This window comes from Saccopteryx bilineata, chromosome 5 (assembly GCF_036850765.1).
Source record: "Saccopteryx bilineata isolate mSacBil1 chromosome 5, mSacBil1_pri_phased_curated, whole genome shotgun sequence".
NCBI classification, from domain to species: domain Eukaryota; kingdom Metazoa; phylum Chordata; class Mammalia; order Chiroptera; family Emballonuridae; genus Saccopteryx; species Saccopteryx bilineata.
The window spans coordinates 40,116,411-40,137,428 of record NC_089494.1 but is presented as its reverse complement, the minus strand read 5'-3'; the positions used below and the strand labels follow the sequence as shown (position 1 = coordinate 40,137,428).

General features: G+C 43.2%; 1 protein-coding gene across 1 annotated transcript in view; it reads right to left on the bottom strand.

Moving 5' to 3' along the window:
- LOC136338635 (dynein axonemal heavy chain 7) overlaps positions 1–8,756 on the bottom strand; it is a 290,684-nt gene extending 281,928 nt beyond the window's left edge. The window contains exons 1-2 of the mRNA XM_066281198.1: positions 8,648–8,756; positions 2,270–2,332 (exon numbers count right to left, since the gene is read on the bottom strand). Coding sequence (XP_066137295.1) covers positions 2,270–2,332; positions 8,648–8,659 — 75 coding nt within the window. The 5' untranslated portion in view covers positions 8,660–8,756. The remainder of the gene's footprint in view (positions 1–2,269; positions 2,333–8,647) is intronic.
- Between the last annotated feature and the right edge of the window lie 12,262 nt (positions 8,757–21,018).

The window sequence follows — 21,018 nt, the reverse complement described above, 5'->3', positions numbered from 1 at the left end:
TTCTCCAATGCCATGGGAAGCTCAGGGTAGTCCACTCAGCACACACAAATGCGGCCAGACGCAGGCGGGAATTCACATCCTCTGGAGCAGCCCCCAGCAGTGTGGGATGAGAGCTGAAGCATAAATGATCCCACTGATCCCCATCAAGTGGACAATCCCAGCAAGCATGCTAGCAGCTCCTCAGAAGGTCAGGGCAGGATCGCCCTGTTGCCTAGGATGACAACCAACTTGGTAACACACCTTTTTCTGGCTTCTTTTTCTTCTAGTTTTACTCTCCCAAATCCCTTACTCCTGCTTCCTGGGGTCACCTTCCAGATAAAGTGCATTTTTCAGGTACTTCTTTCACTTGAAAACAAGCTAAGACAACTTGAAAAGTACTGATCTTCCACCTTCTGTCTGCCCTTCCATTTTTCCACTCTCACCCTGCTCCATACAGGATTTAAGATTCGTGGGAGTGCAAAGGGTGAGGTGTGCACGAAGGGTGAGAGTCACGTCACCAGCTCATGAGGCTGGCAGCCACCAGTGCTAGGTCACTTTGATTTCAGTGACAGGGATCACCTCTAGAAGCACAAAAGTCTGCTGTGAAAAATCACTCTAGTTCTTAACTACTATAGGAAAATTTTATTCAAGTATAAACCTTAATATTTAAGTGATAAATTCTTTATTCAATGAATTCTTTTTAATATATTTTTTTCTTTTTTCTGAAGCTGGAAACAGGGACAGTCAGACAGACTCCCGCATGCGCCCAACTGGGATCCACCCGGCACGCCCACCAGGGGGCGACGCTCTGCCCACCAGGGGGCGATGCTCTGCCCCTCAGGGGCGTCGCTCTGCCTCGACCAGAGCCACTCTAGCACCTGGGGCAAAGGCCAAGGAGCCAACCCCAGCGCCCGGGCCATCTTTGCTCCAATGGAGCCTTGGCTGCGGGAGGGGAAGAAAGAGACAGAAAGGAAGGAGGGGGGGGGTAGAGAAGCAAATGGGCACTTCTCCTGTGTGCCCTGGCCAGGAATCGAACCCGGGTCCCCCGCACACCAGGCCGACGCTCTACCGCTGAGCCAACCGGCCAGGGCCTTAAGATTTTTAAAATATGATTTATCATAAAAGACAGAAAGCCCAAAGGATATGGAAGGAGAATTGCAAGATACAGTTTTATGAACAAATGGTTTAGTCAGCCAACAAAGGAATTTTAAATAATTATATAACTCACTGGCCAGAAAAAATTATTCATCTCAGCCACTGAATATTTATTAAGTCAATAAATTTAAATGTAGCTGATATTTCAACACCTATATACTAGTAACATTAAAAAAACATCAATTTTTTTAGTTTTAAACTTCATTAAATTTTTATCTTTTAGACTAGAAAACTTAAAATAAATATTTGTAGAATAAAAAAGATGCTATGATTTTATTTTATAGAATATAGTGTAATAATCCTGGCATTATGTATACAAACAGGTTAACAATTAAAACATGTACTTAGGAATGTTCAGGAATATTCACCTGATATTTTTTTCACTCAAGTTTTTTTTGAGCTGGAAGAATCTTACATTTCAAATTATTAGGAATCTGCTCTGTATGAAGCAATGCAGATTCCATTTTATAGCTCACTCTGAGCTTTTAAAGTATTTTGCAAAACAAATGATGTTTGCATTGAACTTCCACTTAAACTCAACTTCCAGGAATCACCCGAGTGTAGCTCAATGGCATTAAACTCAATATAATTATTAAACAGTAAATTTTATTGTAGTAAAATCTTACTTGCCACACTTTATCAACTAAAAGTGTCTATTAACTATCTCTTCCACAGGATAACAATAATTCAAAATAAAATCTATGTAAATACTGTTGCAAAGCATTTTGGTGCTGGAAGAGACATCAAATCAATACATGTCCTTCTAAAACTCAGAACTAGGGCTCAGAAAGGGAAGTGACTCCCCAACAGTCACAAAGCCATTAATGACAAAAACCGTAACACAAGTCATTTCCCACCCCCAACACTGCTTCTGCTAGGCCACCTTCAGAATTCACTTATTCAGAATACTCAAATGGTCTGTACAAACTAGGATACACTACAGTTTACACTTCATTTATTAAGATAGTTATTTTTGCTAAGATCTGTACCTCATAAATGTTCTCCATCAGAAAAAAATACTAAATGAAGCAGAGAACTGAAAATCATAAAATCAGTAATTTATTTAGAAGTTTGAAAATTAGTAAACAACATTACTATAAAAGCAATAAAGTATGATAAAATACTGGCAAGTTACCGTAAATAACTGTGGTAAAAATCTTACTGGTATCTTGGATTTTTCTTTGCTGGCTGATTTATCCTGCATGAAAAATATAAAAAACAAAACTGTTTACTATGTTAATAATAAATTGATTAACTCAACCAAATTTTATAGGAAGTCTAATATAAAGCAAAAAAAAAAAAAAACCCACACCATATCCAATATATTCTAAAACACACTGTAAAGATGATATGATATGTGTATCATACTGTCTAAATTACTATGACTTCACAGTAAGTTGCTTTTAATGGTTATTTTTATATTTACTGATTTTTAGAGAGAGGAAAGAGAGAGGGGGAAAGAGAGAGAAAGAGGGGAGAGAAGCGGGAAGCATCAATTTGCAGTAGTGGCTTCCTGTGTGCACCTTGACCCAGCAAGCCCAGAGTTCCGAACCCACAACCTCAGCGTCCCAGGTGGACGCTTTATCCACTGCGCCACCACTAGCTAGGCCACAGTCAGTTCTGAAATCTGTAGGGCTATTCTCACATTTTACTATTCTAAAACATTATGCATAATCTTGACCTTTAGTCTACGATGTGAATTTTAGGATCCACATTGCATGAAAGCTTTTGGAATTTTATTTTTTTTATTTATTTATTTTGCATTTTGCTGAAGCTGGAAACAGGGAGAGACAGTCAGACAGACTCCTGCATGCGCCCGACCGGGATCCACCCGGCACGCCCACCGGGGGCGATGCTCTGCCCATCCTGGGCGTCGCCATGTTGCGACCAGAGCCACTCTAGCGCCTGAGGCAGAGGCCACAGAGCCATCCCCAGCGCCCGGGCCATCTTTGCTCCAATGGAGCCTTGGCTGCGGGAGGGGAAGAGAGAGACAGAGAGGAAGGCGCGGCGGAGGGGTGGAAAAGCAAATGGGTGCTTCTCCTGTGTGCCCTGGCCGGGAATCGAACCCGGGTCCTCCACACGCTAGGCCGACGCTCTACCGCTGAGCCAACCGGCCAGGGCTCCAGTTTTTGGAATTTTAATAGAAACATATTGAATTTCTGAAATAATCTGGAGAAAACTGACATTCTAAAAATACTGACTCTCCCCCTTCATGAATACATTTCTTTATTTATTCAGATCCCAGTACCCTTCAAAAACATTTTATAATAGTCTTCACAAGTGTCTTATACATCATTTGTTAGACGTTCTCGGGTATAGAGATTTGGGATGGAAAAATGCATTTTAGGAATCAAACAGCTGACTTAAAAACTTTTAATGCCAATGGATTTATAAATAGGGAAAGGTCTCTGAACACTGCATCTACTTATAATAATTTCAAACTCCATGTTTTTCTTCCTCCTCTGTGACTAGAAGGCTAAATTTTATGTATGGGTTCCCAGACCTCTGGCTCCTGGCAGGGATTAAGCAATGAGAGGCTCCATGGGAGACCGGAGAGACAGCAGGAAGAGTAAGAGTGTAGGGCATTTCTTTCCTACTGCTCCCTATTTCTCATCTTTCTGATAGAAGCTCAATTCCTCCAGAGCTCAGCTCCTGCCAGGAAGCTGCCATCCCAAGTCCCCCGCTTTCATTCTGAGAGTAGTGTTTAGTTTCTTTGACCTGTCAGTTCTAGGAGTGGTAATGGTTTTCTCTTGCTGTAAATCCTTAAATGCCTCCTCATCCCTGTCGGTTCCTTCCTTAACCTTGCCCACATCTCAGCAAATGGTCTCTCTATAAATTCTCTTCAGTTAAATCTTTTCGAGCATGCCCTCTGTTTCCTGTTTGGATCCTGACTAATATATTTTTACATTAGTAAAGTCAAAATCACTAAAGTCTAAGTCTTCCTTAAGTAGTCTGGGGTTTTTTGTTTGTTTGTTTTGATTTTCAACCCCTGTCTATTAGAAGGAATGTTATAAACCTCATATAATTCCAATTTAACCATTCTCATCAAATGATCAGAATCTATAAAGTATCTTCAACTGAAACTCAAAATGCCTTATTTTATATTTTAACTAATTTTAAAAATGAAAAGAGCGGTTGTAAAAGACATATTTATTTTAAATAGCTAACTTAAGAATCCAGACTGCTATTTCTGAAAAATGCCACATCAGTCTAAACCTTCCACTAATGAGATAAATATGCTAAAATCTCCTTCAGCAAATATGAATTACCACCTGCTTACTTTTTCAAACTAAATGAGTACATAAGTAAATGTCACATAAAAATGGTATTTCCAAAGTTTAATTCATTTCATTTGTTTTAGGTTAAAATATAAAAACTTTCCTCCCTTCGAAAGGAAAATTATGTTTGAAATTAGCATAAATGAGAGAATCGAGAGTGTTTAAATTACACATCAGCCAAAGCGGTGGGAGAAGGCCCTCTACTGGTTAAATAGTATGTGGAACAGGGAATAATCCTAGAGAGGCTCACGCCTGTCCTTTCAAAATCCCACTGCCTTTTTCAACATTGTAAGTTCTTTCAGAGGGAGCAAGAGGAATGGTAGGTGTCATTTCTAAACATTACTTTTATTAAGATAAAGCAAAACTTAAAACTTAACTGCAAATAGGTTTATACTAGATGTTTTTCAGTTGTAAATTGATTAAGAGCTTTGCGAAATAACAGCTATTCAGAAACACCACTGCAAATATAGTAAACATGAAATGTAAATTTCAACAACATAGACTATGATTCAAGATCAGACCAAAGACTAAAATGCACACCAAGCAACTATGTTGCTGCATGTATACAATGGTGACAGTGACAAATATTTTTTTAATGACTGTGAGATCAAGACGGCAGGAGAGTAGATGAAAGTTACACTCACTTTCTCCCAGGACCAAACTGTAATTACAACTAAAATATAGAGTAACCTGAACAACCACCTGAGGACCAGCTGAAGAGTTTTATAACCAAGCATTCACAGAAGAAGCCACGCCGAGACTGCTAGGAAGGGCAGAGATGCAGAAAGTCTGCCCTGGCTCCCACCGGCAGAGGCTGAGATTCCAGCGGCATTTCTCAGCTGCAGAAGGTCCCCCTGAGAAGCAAGGGGTCTCAACCTCAACCCGGGCTCCCCAGCCCAGAGCACCAGCACTGGGAAGAGGCACTCATGCCACCTCTGTCTGCGACAATCATCAGGGATTCTGTCCACCAGGGAGAAATGGAAGTCTCCAGAGACACAGGCGCCCTATTAAAGGGTGCATAAAACCTTGCTTGCAGCTGCTTGCCCTGGGCTGTGTGAGGGCGGAGCCAAGTAGTCACAGGAGAGACTGGGGTTTGGGCTCTGGGGAGACAGCTGAGGGGACAGCTGCCAGGATACCTGTGTTCAGTCACTCGCCCACACCACAGACGCCATCTTTCCTGCGTGGAGCACCCCCTCCAGACAGCATCAGCCCGGAAAAATGCAATCTTCCACCCTCTGGCCTCCCTGAAACCCCACCACACAGAGCTTGAGCCCTGCTGAGGAGCCAGCTGCCTCGGCCGGGTGTAGAGGTCTGGGCAGATTCAAGGGCTGTCAGTTACTGAGTTGTGTGGTTGGGGCCAAGACCGTCGTTCCCTGCTTCTTTTCCATGAATCTGACTGGCACCTCCCCTTCACAGGAGATACACCCTCTCTCTGGGCTTCCGGCACCCTCCTCCACCTGACTGCTGGTGACTCCACCCTACCAAGGTTGGGGCAGATCTGGGACAGGCTGAGTTGGGTGGCTCTAGGGAAGAACGCTCTCCCCCACCTTCCCTGAAGCCTGACTGGCACCTCTCCCTCACAGAAGACCCACTATCCCCATCCTCCCAACTACCAGTGGCCTTGCCCTGCTGAGATTGAGCTCCTGGCAGAACCTGGGACAGACTGTTATACGGCTCTAGCACAGGGGATAATTCCCCTCACACAACTGACCAGTGCAGATCCCTCCTTTCACACAGACAAGACTGAGGTCTGTTCGGGCCTGATAACTCAGCTGGCCTCACCTTCATGACTCCCTGAGCCCCTGCCCCAACACAAGGGTGTGGGAACACCCAGTTGGTGGCATCTAGACTTGGTATACCCTGGGACATTTGCTGAGTGGCCTCACACCTAGCACTGGTACAGAATTTCAAACTGGATTGATCTGGTGAACAGCACTCACTCCTACAAGGTGACTGATAACCTATCTCAGGCAACTGAACTGAAGTATTGCCAGAGGCTCCTTCAGTGACTGAGCCCACAGGCAGAGGCAAGTGAAGGCAAATCTGGGGTGCCGTGGAACTTCTGCTGACCTGCCTCCAGGCTCAGGGGCCGTGGAACTTCTGCTGACCTGCCTCCAGGCTCAGGGGCCGTGGAACTTCTGCTGACCTGCCTCCAGGCTCAGGGGTGTCCTGGAACTTCTGCTGACCTGCCTCCAGGCTCAGGGGTGTCCTGGAACTTCTGCTGACCTGCCTCCAGGCTCAGGGGTGTCCTGGAACTTCTGCTGACCTGCCTCCAGGCTCAGGGGTGTCCTGGAACTTCTGCTGACCTGCCTCCAGGCTCAGGGGTGCCGTGGAACTTCTGCTGACCTGCCTCCAGGCTCAGGGGTGTCCTGGAACTTCTGCTGACCTGCCTCCAGGCTCAGGGGTGTCCTGGAACTTCTGCTGACCTGCCTCCAGGCTCAGGGGTGTCCTGGAACTTCTGCTGACCTGCCTCCAGGCTCAGGGGTGCCTTGGAACTTCTGCTGACCTGCCTCCAGGCTCAGGGGTGTCCTGGAACTTCTGCTGACCTGCCTCCAGGCTCAGGGGTGTCCTGGAACTTCTGCTGACCTGTCTCCAGGCTCAGGGCTGGTGAAAGCTGGCCTTGCTTGGTGCACAGCTTGGTCTTTCCTGTGCATACGAAGGACCAGCAAAGGCCGCCACAAACTCTGGATAACTCTGTAGCTGCAAACAAGTTGCCAAAGCCAGTCACAGGCAGATTTTGACATTAGTATCCACCAAAATCCCTCCCCAAAGGTCCCAGAACCAATACACTCAGTAGCCCAGCTCAGAAAACATCAGAGCACAATCCAATTAGCTTCACAGTGGAAGGAGACTGACTTGGGGTAGTGAACACACAATGCAATATACAGATGATGTATAGAATTGTACACCTGAAACCTACATAATCTTATTAACCAATGTCACTCCAATAAAACCAACAAATTTTTTTAAAATACTCAAAATTAACAGTTAAAGGAAAATATAAGCTACATGTAAGTAATTATAATTTATACTTTAATTATAAATTATTTTAATGCAAAAGATTAAAATATTATAAAAGAACTCTGCTTATAATATCATATCAAAAAAATCATTTTTTTCTATGATAGAAAATAAATTAATTTATTTTTCCATATTTTAGTAAATTGCATCCCAATTTTTTTTGTTCAGTTGTTCTTTTACTAATTACTAATTAAGTGGTAAGTGAATCTGTTTCTTAGTTCTCAATTTATTACACATTTCAATAAAATGCTGAAACCAGATTTTCTTTATCAGTTAGGCATTAACTACTTATTTGATAAATATATTTTCTGTTAGTAATCTACAACCCAAGGGACAGGGGAATAAATCACCTTTTAACATCATGTCCATAATAATCTCTAAGTCAAAAAATATTATGAAGCATTGAAAAGAATTATATTTCTGTGTCAAAACAAAAAAGCTAAGCAAAATTTGCAGACTTCAAAGCAACTATTTTATATTCAGTACCAGGATGCTTAAGGGGTCTTTTGGATGTTCATCTTAGAGCTTTAAAGTTGTTTTCTAGTTAGTCAGAATAATATCCAGGCTTAATGCCTTCGTTTTGTTCTGACTTTTAAAAGTTTGACCATTGTTCTCATTTCTTTCATCTACTGTTGTTGCTCTTCAATAAAGAGTTATGAGATGTAGCTATTACAACATTCTTCTTTTATTAGCCTGCCATCTGGAGATTTTCTTAAGAAAAAATTCTATTTACCACTTAACCAAACACTTTTAGTATAGTATGGTATGGTATCTTATTAGAACTTCTCAACAACCTTAGAAAAGAGGAAACGTTATTGTGATTTCCCTTCTGTACAGAAGGCTTAGAAAGACGTAATGATTTGCCTGAAGTCACACAACTAGGAAGGAGCTAGGATTCCAACCCAGGGCCCAAACCCACTGCACGGCGCTCCCGCGCCCCAAACACACCCTCAATAGCACCCAGGTCCCTGGGGCTGTAGTTTAAACTGCTGGCGCCGCTCTACATAACAGGGTTGTTATGACAACATCAAGGGCCAACAGGAGATAAGGAAACACAGGAGTGTTCAGAAAAGCACTCAGTATCCTAGACCGGGGAGAAGCAGGCAGTATCACAGGGGTCACAACTGGGGAGTCTAAAGGACCCGGTTCAATCACGTTTGAAATGCGTAGGGAGCTTCTGGGAGGGCGAACCTGGCGAGGAGCCTCCCTCTCACCTGCTCGCTCATGACTACGAGGACGCTGGCGGCACCCAGCGGTCCGGGTCGCTGCTGCCGGGCACCCCCGCGACCCCTTCGGACCACAAATGAGACGGGGAGAGCCGCCCTGTCCTCTCCGCTCCCAAGGCAGGGGCTGTCTAGCGTCCAGGCAGGGTTGTTGCTAAGCAACGGGCCAGCACCGTTCCCATTTCCGGTCATCTGAGGCTCCCAGGAGAGCACCGGAAACTGAGGCGCTTTCCAGGACGCCTCAGCCCATTCTGAACAAGGGACACGCATTTGAGGTCATTAACATATAAATGACAGTGAAATTCAAGAGAACAGATGAGAGGGCTCAGGGAGTGTATAGAACAAGAACAAGAAAATCCAGTATTAAAATAATATTTAAGAATTGGATGGAAGGTGACCCCACAAAGACAACTGACAAGGAGTGGCCAGAAATAATTGGGAACTAAGAGTATAGTAAATCTTCCTTAAAGCAGTGGATAGGTTTCTTGGAAACTGTATAATGAAATCAATTTTATCATAGGGTCATAGGCTAATTGAAGTTTCTACAGGGTATTTCTGGTCAGAAAAACACCACCAAACTTCTAAATTATGCCTTAAAACATTTCTAACATTAGACATTGAAATAAACGTGAGCTATACATATAGTTAAGAAAGATTCATAAAAACAAGATAATTTATGAACTCGCTCCAGTTCAGAGTCACAGGTAGCTGGAGTGACCCAGGGGTGCAAGGGGGGGAAAGGACAGGACGCCCTTGCATTGCAGAGCAATCACACCCACACCCACACTCAGACTGGGACAATCTACACAGACCAATTTACCTTACCTGCACATCTCTGGGACACGGGAGGACACTGGAGTACCCAGAGAAAGCCCCATGCAAACATGGGAGAAACCACATAGGCATTGGACCTCACGGGGAATTGATATATTTTTTCATCCTCAGCATTAAAAAGAAATGATGTTAAGCTAAACAATTTTTAAGGACCTGCTGTATACACTCATAGATACCAACCAAGTAACACAGTATTTCAAGTAAGAATATGGTCAAAAGCTTTGAAGGTAAATAATCAAAGGATTTAAAAGTATCCACTGGGGAGAGCAACAGGATGAATGTGGCAAAGGGATTTCAGAAAAATGAGGGAGGAGGATGTGGACCCAGATACCAGAGGCTGGAGGATGAAAGGGAAGGAGACTGCCTGTGTAGACAAATCTTCAAAAAATTTGGGTTATAAACAAAAGAGATAGGGTGAGGCCTGAGGGGAGTCATGGAGACAAGGACCTTATTTTTTCAGACAAGAAAATCTTGTTGGTGTTTAAATGCAAATGGGAAGGGAAAGGATAAAATGAAGGAAAAAGTGAAAATGAGAGTTACTTCCAGATGAAAAGCCACCTTATAAGACCGCCTTGTACAAGGAGGCAGGAGGAAAGGATGAATGGAGACGTAGGTGATGAAAACTTGGCTGGTGTGTCGTTTGGGGAAATTCCCCAAAAGTGCGTTTCATTTTCCCTGTGATGTAGGAAGCAAAATCATCTGCTAAGACCTAGAGCGAAGGTAGGAGTCAGGGGTTAGTCAAAAATTTGAGTAGAATAAGAGGTAGTTTTGAAATAACTGCATGGCAGAAAAGGAGAAAGAGGAGAAGTGATGGAGGAAATGCAGGCAAGGCCCAGCTGAAGCTGCAACCCCTGGTTAGTAGTGACAGAAATTTGTACTCCAAAGATGTTCAACAGACTAGGTCAAGTGCAGAGAAGAGCAGGGTTTTATGACAGGAGAGTAACTGTTAGCTCCCAAAGTGGCCCCGTTACACCAAAAGCAGGGAGAGACATAAGAAAGGCAGATGGTTCCAGATTGGTAGGTGGGAAGTTTAATAAGCAAGGGAATTTACATGCGCTGCTTGTCTTAGCTGACTGAAAGATGAGTAGATCTCGGCACTCACCAGCCAGAATCTTCAAAGTTCATATATAGGCCGTAACAGGGTTCAGTCATGTATACTGTCCAGATGGTCTCAACACATCGCTCTCTCATGCCTGTGTCTTTGAGAATGGCTCCAGGTATGGGAATAGTGGGCAGAATGCACTTTCCAAGAGGGAAGGCGGTAAGGACCTCCTGATTGGCCAGGTCCAATTCCCAGGTCAAAGGTCAGTCATATCCTCTCAATGACTTATTCCAACATTCCATTTCTCCTAACTCTTACAATCTTACATGCCCCCCCCCCACACACACACACACAGCTTTTCGAAATGTACTCATCAGCACAGGGATCCCATTAGAAAGGGCTTTTCATTAGTAGAGAAGTGGCTCATCTGGTAGCTATCTGGCTGCATGGGAGGCAGATACCACAGCAACACCCTAAGCACATATAAAGAAAGCACAGATTAAGATAACGATTCCCAAAATAAGTAGGGTTTTTTTTTTCATCAAGAGCCCCATGATCCAAAACACTGATTTATTAAGTCCCCTAGGCTGGTGGTCCGATTGTTCAAGGCACTCATTTGTGTCCTCATGTGATTTCATAAAGATGATACATTAAAAGCCTTATTGGGGGCTCTGGCCGGTTGGCTCAGCGGTAGAGCATTGGCCTAGAGTGCGGGGGACCCGGGTTCGATTCCCGGCCAGGGCACATAGGAGAAGGGCCCATTTGCTTCTCCACCCCCACCCCCTCCTTCCTCTCTGTCTCTCTCTTCCCCTCCTGCAGCCAAGGCTCCATTGGAGCAGGGATGGCCGGGCGCTGGGGATGGCTCCTTGGCCTCTGCCCCAGGCGCTAGAGTGGCTCTGGTCACGGCGGAGCAACACCCCGGAGGGGCAGAGCATCGCCCCCTGGTGGGCAGAGCGTTGCCCCTGATGGGCGTGCTGGGTGGATCCCGGTCGGGTGCATGCAGGAGTTTGTCTGACTGTCTCTCCCCGTTTCCAGCTTCAGAAAAATACAAAACAAACAAACAAACAAAAAAAAAAACGACTTATTGGGTAGGAACATATAACATTCTGTCTGGATAATGGTACAGGTGCCCCCTTGTGAGTTGGTAAAAATGTCCAAGGCCATCTCATTTTGGAGGACAGCTTTTGTCATTAGAGATAATTTAGTGTCCAGAAGAGATAGGGTTGGCTGGCTCTCACTTAAGGCTTGTTGGGTGAATGTAGTAAGGGCTTCTATGTATGCTTTAATGGCTTCCAGGCCAATGAAAGGGACAAAAAGGGGTGGCCAAATGATTGTACCAGTGGAAAACAGAACATGCCCACCTGGCCTTGAGGATGGGGAGGTGGGTAATTTTTGTTACCATGGGGCAGATACTCCCCTGTGTCCAGAGAAAAGACAAGGTACAGCAGCCCAATTATCTAGGTGGAAATTATGGCCAATATTTGTACCACACAACCCAATCGGGGTTACCCAATCAATACCTGGGCAGTGAAACCAGTCAGTGCCAAACCAGTTGAAGTTTTTTTTCTTTTTTAAAATTGAATTTATTGGAATGACTTAGTTAGCACTATTATACAGGATTCAGGTGCCCAATTCTACAATACATCTCTGTCCACTGTATTGTATGTCCACTCCCCGCCAAGTCAAGTCTCCATCCGTCAGCATTTATCCCCCCACACCCTCCTTTACCTCTATTCTTGTTGGTGTCTGTAATGCCATGGCCGAGGCCAGGCAGGTCCTCACTGGATTCAGGAAGATGGTAGAGAAACTGCCGAACCAGAAAGTGCTGGCCCATTACTGTTTAACAGAGTCTCGCAAGGGCAGATGAACAAACAGGCAGGAGAAAACCACTTTTCGGGCAAACGAACAGCAGAATGGCCTCTCACAGTGGCTGGCATGCAGGCAGGCAGGCAATGTGCAATCCACACTGAGGGCAGACACCCATAGCCTTACAGAGATTATACACACGTGGTGCTGCCACGTGCTCATGCACTAATTAGCAAAGAGTTTGCAGCCGGTAAACCAGCGAGCAAGCCTAATACAGATGTTTTCCCAGCAGTGTCCATGAGTGTTTTCTCTTTTCTTGTTCTGTTTTGCTCAATCCCTCCACCTCTAACCCAGCCAGCCCCTGACAACAGCTGTCAGTCTGCTCTCTATGTATGAGTCTGTCTCTATTTTTCTTGTTAGTTCATTTTTCCATTAGATTCCACATATGAGTGGAATCATGTGGTACTTGTTTTTCTCTGACTGGCTTATTTCACTTAGCATAATGCTAGCTACTATTTTCTGATGTGACAGAATGACTCTACAGTTCCAGTAATATCAACCCGTATTTTTAGTATAATTGGGTTGGTTTTGTTCTGAATGAATTTTCCGTTTTTAGCTATGCAAGATGCACACTAAAGTCTTCGGTTTATCACCCTGCTCTCTCACCTTGTCTTCCAGCCCCAAAGCTAGCAGAGTAGTAGACAACCACACATTCTTCTCTAACCTCAGCTCCTTTTTCAACTTTCTAACTTGAGACTCAACCTCTAGTTGGGCACCAGTAGCCAACTACTGAATTGCCCACAGTCTATGCCATGGATTGTGGGTTCTTTGTCTCAGGCTGCTCCGCACAGTTCCTCAGACAAGCTCATCAAACCAGCCAGGGCTTTAAAGGAGTCGCAGTAATCATGTGGCAGGCCACAAGCATCTAACATATGGGCCACCCCCACACACACACATAAAGACAGAAGAAAGAGGCAAAGTGCTCCAGACTGGGGGAGGGGCAGTTTTAATAAACACGGGAACTTACATATGAGGCTTGCCTCAAGTGGCTAAAAGAGGAGATTTATGCACCTGCCCATCAGAACCTTCAAACTTTATACAGAAGCTTTAATGAGGGTCAGCCATATATTCCATCCAGATGGTCTCAAAAACACACTGCTCTCTCTGTGTTGCATCCTTGAAAGTGGCTCCCACGGTGGGAACAGTGAGAGAATGAACATTCCAAGGAGAGGGTTGGGGGCGAGGAGCTGCCAGTTGCCCAGGTCCAGCTTACAGATCAACTGGCAGTTGACCTTCTCCAACAACAACAAAGCAAGAGAATGGAGAATTTTACGAGAGTGAAGTTAAAGAATCTGAGAATCTAAAATCAATAGAGAAGGAAAGATCTGTTAAATGGAGTGGCCAGGGATCTCCGTAAGAGTGACATATGGGAGACACTGTCAAAGCAGAAAGGATAGGAGTGGGTTTGACTCTATGATTTCAGAAGTGGAGCAGTTTCAGCCTTTGACAAGGTCTCCCCAGTATGGCCATGGAAGTGGGCAACTCAAGTGAAAAACTGGCCCTGGAAGCTCAAGAAACTAATGACTAAGCTTATGGTTGCTCCCATGGAAGCTGAAGTAGGACAGTGGAGAAGAAAACTGTAAGTCAAACAAGAGACAAGGAGAGAAGATAGCACAGGCTTAAAATTAGGAAGATTTTACTGGAAAACAGAAGGTAAACATTGCAGACGCCATCTCCTGAAGTTGGAACGTGGAACAACTGTCAGGGAGAGACACACTCAGAGCATGGGTTGAAGAGGTAGTGTGTTCAGTATGCCCAGGGCATACTGAGGAGATCTGAAAGCCAGTAGAGTGCTAGGAGGTTGAATCAGCCAAGCAGCAGCAAAAAAGCACTTAGAAAGTCTAAAAAGCAGAAAAATAACCCCAAGGGTTTACCCCGTGTGCACTAACCAAGAGACTTGAAGGTGTGATTGGTTAAGTAGCTGTCAGTGTGTTGCCAAAGAACTAGTCCCAGCAGTTCCCAGGTGTTTAGAAGAGATTTGGGGTTCTTGGCCAAAATCCAACACCAACTGAATTGCTTCCCAGAGGGAATTAGTCCACATGAGCAGGACACTGAGGGATAGAGGGGTGCACAGCAACAAGCCAGACAGAGGTGAGCCTGAGAAAGTCGGCCATGCCCCGCCCACCCTCCCCCACCCGTCCCTCTGCAGTCCTTCCTGACTCACTAACTGAAATCAGCCAAGATCAGGGTGTTCTGACTTTCTACGTAGTCTCTGCAAAACCTCCCTTTTAAACTCCTCTGGGGACCAAGTTCTCATTCGCAGAATCTTGTTTCTAAATCTGCTGGAGGGCACCTTGCCAGGATTTTGGATGTAAAACAGTTTTATAAAAATTGGCAAAGACAATTCTGTTGTATCTGTCAGTTATAGTGATCCCTATCAGCAAGAGGAATGTGACTCCTGGGACTGAATTCCCATAGTAATTCTCATAGCAATCAATAATGTCACCAACCAGAGTGAGGCTGAGATGGAATTCCTGTTCTTTCCATTCAGTGTAAGGTCAACTCAAAACACTGATAAGTATCGATATGTTTGTTTTTTCAATGTTAGAAATGAATTTGAGGTCACATGTTTTAGATCACTGGATCCCTCAAATTTTAAAAAGGCACTTTTTCACTCCTGTTACTTGTCTCCTTGAAAGAGTCTCTTATGCTCATAGTGTTTATTTGGGTAGAGCTATCTCTATGCTTTTTGACTTGCTAATCTACAAATAAGGAAGTCCACTTTAAGAGAAGGTACCTGGGAACAGAAACTGGTTACCTCAGTTAACCAACTATGAAAGACAAATGGAGAACAGAAATCGACCTGCTGATATTTTGGTTGTCTGGGTGTCAAGTTCAGTTGTATTTATGATCTCGTGTTTTCTCTCGTGGTTTGGGAGGTTTTTTTGCTAAAATGGTTTTATTGGACATGAACCAAACGTTTGCTTAAAGATTTTATGCCCAAATTTGTGCTGATTCCTAGGGAATCTCTTACGAGAGAATATTTTCTTTTCCTTTAACCTGTGAGCTTATGCAGCTGCTGAGCTCTGACCTATGTTGTTATTTGTTAACACTTAATTTTTACCTCCTGCTTTTGGAACTAGCATGTGTGGCAGGAAGGAGTGCTGGTGTGAGTTAAAAGGGCTCCTTCTGAGGCCGTGCGGCAGCTTTCTATTATTGTGCAGCAGGTTAGGACTCCGAGAGCTCCAAGCGTACACGCTAAAGCAGAGTCCAGACCTGGAACTAATGCTCATGCCTTCCCCTCTTTTGGAAATATGTGCCAGAGATGAGAAAAACACTTGTCCTCATCTTCTTCATTTTGCTCCACTGACAAATATTTCTTGAGTGCTGCTGTGGGAAGGTGTTGTTCTCAGCATAGGAGGCAGAGGGGCAGCCAGATCCCAGCTTCGACTCTAGCAGAGAGAAACAAAATGAGTGAGAAAACAGTAAGCACATTAATACATTATTTATTTCAGATGGTGAAAGGTGTACGAAGAAATTAACATGGGGTAATGGGAGACATTGCAGTCAAGGGAAAGTCTCTTTGAGGAGGAGGCATTTGAGCTGAGACTTCCATGACAAAAGAGGAGCCAGCCTTCCAAGATGTCAGGAGTGGGTTTCCCAGGGAGTGGGTGAGCTAGTGGGAACCCGACAATGGGCATGAGCATGATACCTGCAAGGGCCTGACTGAGGCAGGAACATAGTGAGGACCTTATTTTAATAAGGTGGAGAAACTGAATTGAAAATGGGTAACAGAGAAGGCAGGAATGTCAATTAAGAGCTTACTGGGGTAAGTCAGAAAAGTAACAGCAGAGCCATGAACTTGAACTTGGGGGAAGTAATGGCGATGGAGAGAAGGGGACAGACAAATCAGGGTTATATTTTGGAGGAAAACTTGATAGGACTTGATGGGCTAGATGTGAGGGATGAGAATAAGGTAAAATGATTGTTAAGGTTCATTTTTGTCTGAGCTACCTGGTAGATACTAGAATTTTTAAGATGGGAAAAGCAGAGAGGGGTGGGAAGACTCATGATGAAAGGTGCAAGAAAATTTATTGTAAATATTGGTTTTCGGATGCCTAATTTAAGATGCCTATTAGACATCCAAGTAAGATGTTAGGGGAATAGGAAGCTATACAATTCGAGGACAGCTCTGGTAAAGGTATAGATTTACATATTCATCCATAGATAGATGCTAATTGAAGCCATGATATTAGATGAAATCAAGTGAGAGAAAGTAAATAAAAACAAAAAGAAAGGTGGTCAAGGATCTCACTTTCTTTTCCTGGAAACTTAAAGTTAAAAATAACGTATTTTGTCAACCCTTTAACAAAGACTTGTGCAAGTACAAGTTAGAGTTACAGCAGATATCTTAGATACAAAAGAACCTTACTAAATGTGGTTGACAGTTCACGCATGTGGTAATTGTTTGTGAAAATACTGAGCTATATACGGACTTATTCCCATAAAAACAAATAACAGTGCTTCTTTATTACCACACATTGACCTTCGACTAATCACAACCAGATCTGGAAAAATACAAATGATTGCATTTGGTTTCTTTGAACACTAGAGGGAGATATATTCACCTGCAAATCAGAGAGAAAAAAATTTTTTTCCCTATAGAACTGTTGTTTTACCATAGAATCATAGAGTATCTTAAATTTTGATGTTTTTGCAATAATCAAGAAGTGATTCGTGTATTAAAATTTAAATAAATCACACATGCTTGGAAAGTAACCCAATTTCTTTGTTAAACCAGGTTTTACTAAAAGGCTATTTTGTAGCTTATGATAAGCCATATTTGCACATGATACCTTAGTCATTTTTCTCTGGTGCAATGGGATGCAAAAATATAAAAAACAGTTAATTTTTATTTGAAGAAATATCTAAATGAGCCGAGGAATTCTGGTAATATGCTTATTGTAAGCCAAAGTGTCAAAAGCTTTGACTCTCGACCTTATGTGTAAGGACTTTGGGAATGTGCTGCACTTCATCACATTCAGTGTTTTTCAGGTGGCTTAAAGGTCATTGGCACTGACTTCATTCTGGACATTTTATTTGCCCAACAAAATGCTCTTCAACTTTGCTATGTAGTCGCACAGATATTTAGTGTTTTTATGATTGCTTGGGGCAGCTAGGAAACTTTCTTTTTATTTACTTTGGTAATCTTTCCAAAGAACATACTATAAGGCGGTCCTTTTTTCCTGATTAAAGGTTGAATGTGAACCCTATCCAGCAATTCTTAGCCTACCAAATACTTTATTTGACCTTGTAACTAATTTAATAAGCCCTCTTTTCTGTGACTTCAATACTGAAAATGCTTCTGGTAACTAAAGAAAAAATGTGTTTTCTGTCTCTAGGGAAGAGTATAGTATAAGAAAGGAGACTATTTTCTGGAATTAGAGCTGGTATACATTCTGACTTTAGATGGATGTTAACTAAACTTACTGTGATGACCATTTCACAATATATTCATATGGTAAATCCTTATGTTTTACAAGTAAAATGAATATGTTATATGTCCATTATATTTTTTAAATCCTGACTTTAACTCTATTGGTTGGAGAAGGTAAGCAAGCTACTTTGCATCTCGGAACTACCATTTTCTTTTCTCTGAGTTAGAATCACAAACTTTTAAAATTGCTTTGGGGGCTGGGTCAGATAATGTATGATATCATCTAGCTTAGCTCCTAGTAAAAAGCAGGCATTCCAAGCTCACTGGGCTTTGCTCTTTCCTTCCATGTGAAATGCTTTACAAAATGACCCTGTAAATCATATGTTCACAGATTATGTGCTCTTAAGTATTTGTGAAGTGCTGGTCATATGTCCAGAATGTGACTCTGCCCACAGGTGGCCTGGAGTACAGCATGCAGTCAGAGCTGCATTGTCCCTCAATAAAGGATTAGATAAGGAAGAAGTGGTATGTATGTACAATGGAACACTACTCAGACATAAGAAATGATGAAATATTTCCATTTGCAACAACATGGATCGACCTTGAATATTATGCTAAGCAAAATAATTAAATCAGAAAAAGCTAAGAACTATAAGATTTCATTCCTATGTGGGATATAAAACTGACACTCAAAGACATAGACAAAAGTGAACTGAAGGGGCCAAATACGTGGTGACAGAAAGTGGTTTGACTTTGGGTGATGGGCGCACCACTCCGTGTATAGTTCACATGCTGTGGAGATGTGCACCTGAGACCTGTGTTCCTAAGGACCAGTGTCACCCCATTAAATTTAACTTAAAAAATTACTTGTGCCTGACCAGGAGGTGGCACAGTGGATAGAGCATCGAACTGGGACGCAGAGGATCCAGGTTCAAAACCCCGAGGTCATCAGCTTGAGCGCAGGCTCACCAGCTTGAGCCCAAAGGTCGCTGGCTTGAGCGTGGGATCACAGACATGAACCAATGGTCGCTGACTTCTAGCCCAAGGTCGCTGGCTTGATCAAGAAGTCACTCACTCGGCTGTAGCCACCCTGTCCCATATTAGAAAGCAATCAATGAACTAAGGTGCCACAACAAAGAATCGATGCTTCTCATCTCTCTCCCTTCCTGCCTGTCTGTCCCTATCTGTCCTTCTCTCTGTCTCTGTAACACACACACACACACACACACACACAATAACTTGCAAAACAATTAAGTGAAATCAACATAAAAAAAGAAAAACCTATTAATATAATTTACCTTGTGGTATAATAAAAAATATATTTGGTCTTTGTCCCATGTTCTTGGCACAGAGCTCATAAAATCCTTGGAATTTCCTGAAAGATAATAATGTCTTTTATTATTCACAAATGAGCCCCTTTCTACTGTACCTTCAGAATGGGAGCTGGTCACCAAAGGATCAAACACAGGAGTATGTTTTAAACTTTCAGTCCCCCTGCCACACCTCTGAGCAGGGGAGGGATGAAGGTAGGGGAGGTAGAGCTGGATTTTTCAACACCAATGGTCAGTGACTTAGTAAATCATGCCTACTTAATGAAGCCTTGATGAAACACTTTGAACAGCAGTTTGGGGCAGTCTCCAGTGGGTGAGCACATCAGTGTGCTGGGCTGGTGGCGTGCCCGAGAGCACAGGGCTCTGTCTGCACGCCTCCCCTCCCTCTACCTTGCCTTATGCAGCTCTTCCACTGGGTTGTTCTTGAGTTGTAGTCTTTAGAGTAAAGCCTTTTCAAGTTTGTTGCTTCTTCAACTTCAAGCAGATTCATCTATTTTTCTACTATCATGTATGAATAGTAACATTTTTACATGTGCTACAATGTGAAAAAGTGCAGATTTTCAAACATACATGAAGTTCACTTAAATAGGGGGGTTGTCCTACCGTCCTACCCCCCTACCCTCTAATAGTGGGCAAAATAAATTGGTTTCATTTGAGTAAAGTGTCTCTATTTAAAAACTTTAAATCTGTGACAAGTAGGAAGTTGCTCTTTTTCTTCTCCATGCCCAGACTAATGTGATACAAGAATTATGGGTGAGAGTGTGTTTGAAAATGTAAACCACTGGGAGTGCATGGACCTTGTTGCTCTCCTCCACCTCCCGTTATCTTGCCCATGCAGCTCTTCAACTGGCTGCTCCTGAGCTGTATCTTATACAGTAAAGCTGTGATCATAATTATAGAGATTTCCTGAGTTCTATGTGTCATTTTATGGAATGATGGGACCTGTATGGGGTGTGTGTGTGTGTGTGTGTGTGTGTGAATCAAGGTGGAGACGGAGGGGAGAGTGCTAGTAAGATCGTTTAACCACTTACTCAGACCCTCTAATGTCATTGTTTTCAGTAATCAAGCTGAAAGTTTTTACCTCCACTGGTCTGAATGGTTCTGGAAAACTCGGTCATAACCAATTTTTAAGCACTTATGTGGGAAAGAGCTATTTTATTTATTCCCTTTTAATACACTGATACATATAATTTCTAAAATGAGGCTTTATTCTGAGTCAAAATCAATCGATTAGCCAAGATGAAAACCAGGCTCCCCAATGACTCGCAATCTTTGCCCTTCTGCAAAAGTTTTCATAAATGGCTCCTCGCCTGCTCTTACTTTCTCTAAATTGGCATTGAAAATCTCCTTGAAAACTCTTTCATTGACCAATTCTCCTCTAAACCAGCCACTGCCTTCCTACATTCCTGCCCAGTTAAGACTTTGGGGCCAGCGTCAGATGGGTCCACTACAGCAAAGCTTTCTGCTCTTCCCTCTCTACTTCCAATTCCTTCTTGCTCTGCCTAGAGGGGTTTTCCTTTCAAAAAGGAGTCAATAACTCTGCCCCAGGAACTGAAGTCATGCCTGGTGAATTTCTAGCCTCGTTTTTTTTTTTTTTCTATTTTTTAATCCTTCTTGGCTGAGAGCTTTCCTAGAAATCACTACATCCTGACTTTGTTCTGGCACGTGTACCTCCCAGGTGATGCTAATGGGGAACAAGCGTTGAGATTACAGGCTCATTGCAGTAATGTGGACCTGAGCAAGCTAGTCTCTTCCTATTTTCTCTTGCAGGTGTTTATTTAGTGACTAGCCTTTGTCAAGGGAATCTTCCATCTGCCACCTAAAAAAGAGACTTTCCACTGGTCATATTTCTGCCAAGGCTTTGCCCCATCTTACCTTACCACCCTGCCATTCCTCCAACACACGCACACAC